General features: G+C 43.2%; 1 protein-coding gene across 1 annotated transcript; it reads left to right on the top strand.

The window, feature by feature from the left end:
* The first annotated feature begins 887 nt into the window (after positions 1-887).
* Positions 888-7,124, top strand: LOC124461016. Its single transcript, XM_047012606.1, has 3 exons — positions 888-1,083; positions 5,623-5,909; positions 7,002-7,124. Exons 1-3 carry the CDS (start codon positions 888-890, stop codon positions 7,122-7,124), a joined length of 606 nt encoding a protein of 201 aa, XP_046868562.1.
* Positions 7,125-7,688: the final 564 nt, after the last annotated feature.

Here is a 7,688-nt window from a genome sequence, read left to right on the forward strand (position 1 = left end):
GGACTCATGAATGATCTTGCACATCTCACAATGCTTTCGTTTTTGTATTTTCTCTTAAGTTTTCTAGAATATACTGGCGCCAGTCTGGTATGCTCTCTCTCTGTCACTCTTTATAAACCTATATAACCTACGTAGTTACGTAAGAATTGAAAATTTAGTAATAAGCAAGCAAGCAAACGAACGATCAAGACGTGTTCCAGCAGTGGCAGACACAGTTCAGTAACATTGAAGTAAAAATAAAGTTAAGTTCTTATGAGATATTAAACACAGTGGTTTATTGTTCATCAACAAGTACATATTCGCAGTCGTAGATGGGTTCTCTAAATATACATGGCTATATCCTACAAAATCGACAGATGCCTCGGAAGTTATTAAACACTGTACTGATTGCTCTGTCTCTGTCACTCTTTATAAACCTATATGACCTACGTAGTTACGTAAGAATTGAAAATTTAAAAATAAGCAAGCAAACGAACGATCAAGACGTGTTCTAGCAGTGGCAGAAACAGTTCAGTAACATTGATGTAAAAATAAAGTTATGTTCTTATGAGATATTAAACACAGTGGTTTATTGTTCATCATAATTTGGTCCTTCGAGCCGGATCGTTGGGCATTGTTTGTTTGTTACTCATTGGTTAATAATTTGTTGCAACTTGGTTGCAATTAATTGTTAACCTCAAAGTTAGTAGTCGATAGTTCAGGCCTACTATCGAATAGGCGATCGCGTGCTTATTGGAAAAAGCGCGGACAAACGGTGGCGCCACTCGCATATCGGTAACTGTTATCGATATAAACGACGAGATCGTGAGGGAACACATCTCTGGGAAAAACACGCGTCTTGAAATTTTTGGTCCACACAAGCAGTGGAAATTTCTTGGTATTTCATCATGGAGGAAATGAAAACATTCATAAAGGCCAGAGGAAGATGGAAGACAACCATTACCCGCATATATGGATATGCAGAGAATCCTGCACAGGATGCCGACGTCTTCACAATTGACACCAAATTGGAAACTTTGTCCAATGCGTGGAACGAGTTTGTGAAGTCTGGCGACGAATTGGCCAAATACGACAAACTAGAGGGTTATGTGGACCCTACCAAAGACTTCGACATATACGAGGAGAAATATGAAAGAGCAAATGCCCGCCTTAAGGCGCGGCTGGCAACGATGGAAGGAATTCTTCTTCCAAGGAATTCTGCAACAAATGCAGAATCAACAGCAACAACTACAACTCCAGATGCAGCGTCAAATGGAACACCAGCAGCGTCAAATGGAACTCCAGATGCAGAGTCAAATGGAACACCCGCAACGGCAAATGGAGCAGCAGCAACTATTGGTTGAGAGATTGCTCTCGCCACAGCAATCTTCGTTTTCGTCAGGCTCACAGTCGGTTGCAACACCGGCAACAAGAGATTGTTACCGAAAATCAACATCAAGCCCTTCGGTGGATTACAAGGGGATTACAAGATTACAAGGAATGGCATGCCTTTAAAGACCTGTTTGAGAGTACCATTCACGGAAAGACAACTTTGACGAATATCCAAAAGTTTCATCACCTGAAGTCATGCGTCATAGGAGAAGCAGCGATACTCATCCAGCATTTGCCCGTAGTGGATGCAAATTACGACACTGCATGGAAATCATTGAGTGATCGATATGAAAAGCCCCGTTACTTGGTGAATTTACTGATAGACACATTCACCGCCTTGCCAAAAACTGTTGGGCAAAACTCATCATCGCTACGCGCTCTGACATGCGGAGCCAGTGATGTTATTCGGGCTTTAGACGCTTCTGGACAAACGGGCCGTGACTCATTTACTTGCTCATCAACAAGGTTGATGAGGCTACCCGACGTGAATGGATCGACAAAAGCCAGGATATTGAAAGTCCTACCATTGAAAAGTACTCAAGTTTATGGACTCACGATGCGATCGCCTTGAGCTCAGTCAAGTTGTCGATCATGTAGCGAGCAAACCGAGGGATGAAAAAGGAAAAAGGCAAGCACGCACCATGCTTGCCATTACAGGTAATTGTATGAAATGTCATAGTACTGAGTACATATGTCGGCTTGTCCTCAATTCCAGAACTTGACTGTCAAGCAACGTTACACCTTTGCGAAGGAGAAACATATGTGTTTTAATTGTTTGAGAACTGGACATGGAGTAAGCGCTTGTGCATTCTGAAGGCCATTCTACACAGCATAATAGCGCAGAGCAGCACCAAGGCAACTCAGGCCAGGCTTCTGAGGAGTCACCAGCGGCATCAGCGATAGAAATGATGAATGTTACCAGACCCAGTAAGCCAAATGGCCAACGAAGAAGCACTCTACCTACTGCATTGGTACACGTCCGAAATTCTCAAGGAGCCTTGCTGACGTGCCGTATTTTATTGGATATCGCCTCAGACTTGTCATTCATTTCGGAACGGTGCGTACAGACGTTGGGGCTTGCACGTTCGCCATTTCGAGTTGCCACATCGGGCATCTCAGACGTCAAGGCGGGAATAAGCAGATGTTTCTGCTCTCTCCAGATGATGTCTCGTGTGTCCAGTCATTGCATCGATATTAAAGCTCACATTTTAGGAAAGATCACCTCACCATTGGCACGTGAAAACATTGATGCTTCATCACTGTCGGTATTTAATGGATACCAAATGGCTGACCCTGACTTCAGAACTAACGCTTCAATCGACATTTTGCTGGGCAATGAATACATTTGGTTAGTTCTCACCGGAGAGAAGTTATGCGATGGTCAAGGGCACCCTATTGCAGTTAACACCATATTTGGATGGGTAATCACATCGGTGTACACTTCAAGATTGCAAACATCATCTACGTCATTGCTGACTACGTTTAATATAGATGGACTACTGCAAAGATTTTGGGAACTAGAGGAAGTTCCATCACATACAACTGTAAACGAAGAGGATGAAAAGGTCGAAACGCACTTCCGGCGTACCCACAACCGCAACTTGAATGGAAGATACATAGTCGATTTGCCCTTCGAGGAACAAAACCCACAATTTGCGGATACATTTCAAGGAGCCAGATCGCGCTTTCTCGCAGTCGAGCGTCGTCTAATGAAGGATGCCAGCTTGAAGTTAAAATATACTCAGTTTATGAGAGAGTATATCCAGCTGGGTCACATAAAGGAAGTAGCTGCAGACGAAGCCACAAACGTACGTAAGAAGTCATTCTATTTGCCACACCATCCAGTCATAGGTGCCAAGCTGCGGGTGGTGTTCGATGGATCATTTCAAGATCGGGATGGACGATCTCTTAACGACGCACTTCACATTGGCCCATGTATACAACGAAACATCTTCAACGTTTGTCTGCGTTTTCGAATGCACAGATTCGTATTTTCTGCGGACATCGTCAAAATGTTCAGACAGATTTTAGTGGCCCCTGAACATCAGAATTTTCAACGAATCCTTTGGAGAGAAGACCCTGAGGAACCATTGAAGCAGTACAAGTTGACCACAGTCACCTATGGCACGGCATGTGCACCGTTTCTAGCAGTTAGAGTGCTGGAACAACTGGCAACTGATCACGAATACGAGTTTCCAAGGGCGGCTAGGATACTTTTGGATGATTTCTACGTCGATTACGTACTGACAGGAGCCATGAACGAACAAGAACTGCTCGACATTAAGGAAGAGCTGATACTCCTTATCACGGGCACAATTGGAGCTAAGCAAATGGGTCTTGAATAGTAAACGAATTGCCAGCAACGAGGGAAATGAAATCGATTTCTCAAAGATGGCAGCAAAGGTGCTTGGGCTGCATTGGCGTCCTGGAGAAGACGTCCTAACATATAAGGTTTATCGGAACATATGACTTGTACGAAGCGACAAGTGCTGTCTGACACGGCACGAATCTTTGACCCACTCGGCATTTTAACGCCAGTGGTGATCAAGTTTAAAATTCTGCTCCAAGAATTATGGCTGCTTTATCTGGATTGGGACTCGAAACTGCCAACGAAGCAAGCGCACTTATGGCAAACATTCAGAAAGGACATTTTCACGTTAAGGAACCTGAAGATACCACGATTTGACAATCAACGCGATGACATCGAACTGCATGGATTTTCAGATGCTTCGTTAAAGGCTTACTCTGCTGTAATTTACAACCGTGTGACACACCTAGATGGAAGCATCGGAGTGGCCCTCATTGCAGCTAAAACAAGAGTGTCACCATTAAAGCAGAAGTCGTTGCCACGATTGGATCTTTGCGGAGCTCTACTATTAGCTCGTTTATTCCAAGCAGTAAGATCTGGTCTGTGCCAGATGGATGTTAAGATACACGCATGGACCGATTCTACAATCGTTTTGTCATGGCTTTCGCATCAACCCTGTAAACTTAAAACATTTGTTGCCAACCGAACGACAGAAATACTAGAGACCATACCACCTAGCGCTTGGAGACATGTCAGCACTAAAGAGAATCCTGTGGATTGAGCATCACGAGGCATGCTAGCGAGTGATTTAATTAACTTTGACAGAGACAATGAATAGACCACCAACTTGCTGCTCAATTCTCAAGCCAGCAGCAGAACTTGAGTTCAAAACCAAAATCTTGACAACCATTTCCAAGGATATTGAGGATTCCCCATTTGAGGTATTACTCGGAAGGACATCATCTGGATCAGACTGGTTCGAGTGGTCGCATATGTATTCCGCTTCGTTCACCGAACCAAATCAAGCAAGTCTAAATATTCAGGACCTCTAAAGTTCGATGAAATTACCAGAGCAAGGAAGTTTTGCCTACGACAGGCACAAAATCAATTCAATGACGATAGACAGCTGCTTTTGAGGAAGCAATCTTTGGAGCGACTATCAATTTTAAGCAAACTATCTCCCTTCGTTGACGAAGATAGAATTATACGTGTGGGTGGACGTTTGGAAAGGTCGCAATTGCCTGCAGATGCCAAGCATCCATTGCTGCTGAAACATGAGCATAAAGTCAATCTTCATCCAGGAGTTTCAGCAATATTTGTAATAATTCGCCAGAAATATTGGATCATTGGCGCACGAAATCTTATTCGACGTATCACACATGATTGTTTAAAATGTTTTAGACAGCGCCATCACACAGCAAATCAGTTTATGGCCAATTTACCGGCTGTTCGAGTGCGACAAGCCTTTCCATTTGAGCATACTGGATGCGATTATGCTGGACCTATCTTGCTGAAGGTTCACAAGGGACGAAACCCCAGGAAGGAAAAGGGCTTCATTTGCCTGTTTGTATGTATGGTTACTTCAGCTCTTCATCTGGAGCTGTCCACTGATCTCAGCACCGACACATTCTTGGCGGCATTAAAACGTTTTATGGCTCGTCGTGGGAAATGCTCCCAAATGTATAGCGATAATGGGCGTAACTTTGGTACAGCTTCACGCGAGCACAATGACGTCGTTTCGAAAGCGCTTGCGGATCAAGGTATCAAATGGAATTTTATTCCTCCATATTCACAACACTGGGGTGGTAAGTGGGAGTCGGCAGTACGCTCGGTTAAGCAGCGTTTGCGACGTGTAATAGGAACCAACGTCCTTACCTTTGAGCAGATGCACAGACTGCTCTCGCAAATAGAATCTGTCGTTAATTCTCGACCATTGTGCACAGCATCGGATACTGAAATTGCCTACCTGTCACCGGCACATTTCTTAATTGGCAGAACATATACAGCAGTTCCTGAAGACAGCTATTTGCAGATTCCGACCAATCGATTGAGCTACTGGCAGCATGTTCAAGCAATGCTTCAAGGATTTTGGAAGCGTTGGCATCAAGAATACTTGACATCACTACAACAGCGCCCGAAATGGACCACCAAGTTACCAAACATTGCGATCGGTAATCTTGTACTGATCAAGGACTCTAACGCGCCTCCATCGGCATGGCTCTTAGGACGGGTAACTAAGGTGTTCGCAGGAGATGATGGCCTCGTCAGAGCGGTTCAGGTTCTCACCTTATCAGGAGAAGTCACTCGCCCAATCCCAAAGATTGCAGCCCTACCGTGTTCAAAACGGAGTTTCAGGGGGGGGGCGGGATGTTGAGGAACCAATTGTCATTTACCCTACATTGCTATACGTAGCAAGGCAAGGACTCATGAATGATCTTGCACATCTCACAATGCTTTTGTTTTTATATTTTCTCTTAAGATTTCTAGAATATACTGGCGCCAGTCTGGTATGCTCGGTCTCTGTCACTCTTTATAAACCTATATGACCTACGTAGTTACGTAAGAATTGAAAATTTAGTAATAAGCAAGCAAACGAACGATCAAGACGTGTTCTAGCAGTGGCAGACACAGTTCAGTAACATTGAAGTAAAAATAAAGTTAAGTTCTTATGAGATATTAAACACAGTGGTTTATTGTTCATCAACAAGTACATATTCGCAGTCGTAGATGGGTTCTCTAAATATACAAGGCTATATCCTACAAAATCGACAGATGCCTCGGAGGTTATTAAACACTTGACTGATTGGGCCACAATTTTTGGAAATCCACGTCGTATCGTCAGCGATAGAGGTGCAGCATTTACGTCTAAGCATTTTAAGGAATTTTTTAAGGAAGGCTGCAGAGCCTCAGAAGTGGTACAGGTACACCGCACAGGTACAACGTACTATAAACTCGAATGTTCACTCGTCGACCAAGCTTACACCTTTTTTGAGTTATGTTCGGATTGAAAGTGAGAAACGAATCAGATCTTGAGTTACAAAGAATTTTGAAAGAAGAACTACTAGATGGACTTCAGAATGAGCGAAATCAAATAAGAGCAGAAGCAAGACAGCAAATACTAGAGGCACAGACCAGATACAAGCGCCATTACGACCAGAGACGGAAGCCATGCCACTGTTATCAGTTGGGCGACCTAGTAGCAATTCAAGTCACACAGTTCGTGTCGGGCAAGAAGCTGTCGAATAAATTCATTGGTCCATACGAAATCATCAAAGTAAAGAGGAATGGTAGATATGAAGTCAAAAAATCTGCTAAATTTCAGGGTCCAAATAAGACGTCCACCAGTGAAGACAACATTAAGCTTTGGCGTTACATGGAGAACAACGATGAAAGCGATCTCGAAGGATCATCTGAGGCAGATAATTTTCAGGATGACCGAATGTAGTGTCATATGGGTACATACGTGCTGAGAGATGGCAGCACTGAATGCGGTCGACAATGTGGCATCATCAGTAGATAAGAAGAGAGAACGAGAGAAGGAACGATAAGGAACAGACGTTTAGGCCGAAGGTGTACAAAAGTTGCTTAAGTTGTATTTCAAGTTGTTAAAGTCGTAAAGTTGCTAAAAGTTGTCACCTAAAGTTGTTAAGTCTAAGTTCTTTTTATCCTAACTTCAACTGACTATTTTGCTATATATGTATCTAACTATTAATAAACAACAATTTTTGTATACACGCAATAACTCTTACATATATATGATGCATGTACTAGTTTTAAATCGACTTTTTACACAACTCTTGAGACAACTTCGTACTTCGGCTGACGACCAACGAGAGAGACTACCAAGTGAGAGCCGATTACCCAACGAACACTTGCTTCTGAGCCAGACTACCCAACAAACAGTGTAGAACGGTGTGTTGCCAGCTATCTGGTATCTCTATGTCTTACACAAATGTGTAACTAAATTGTGCATTTTCGGTTCTTTGATCTTCTAGATAGTCCTTTTTAT

This window comes from Drosophila willistoni, unplaced genomic scaffold (assembly GCF_018902025.1).
Source record: "Drosophila willistoni isolate 14030-0811.24 unplaced genomic scaffold, UCI_dwil_1.1 Seg178.1, whole genome shotgun sequence".
NCBI classification, from domain to species: Eukaryota; Metazoa; Arthropoda; class Insecta; order Diptera; family Drosophilidae; genus Drosophila; species Drosophila willistoni.

Coding starts and splice junctions, on each gene's coding strand:
- LOC124461016 (XM_047012606.1), top strand. CDS start 888: ATGGAGGAAATGAAAACATTCATAAAGGCCAGAGGAAGATGGAAGACA. Junction 1,084..5,622: donor CAAATACGACAAACTAGAGG/GTTATGTGGACC, acceptor CATTGTGCACAG/CATCGGATACTGAAATTGCC. Junction 5,910..7,001: donor CGGCATGGCTCTTAGGACGG/GTAACTAAGGTG, acceptor GCTAAATTTCAG/GGTCCAAATAAGACGTCCAC.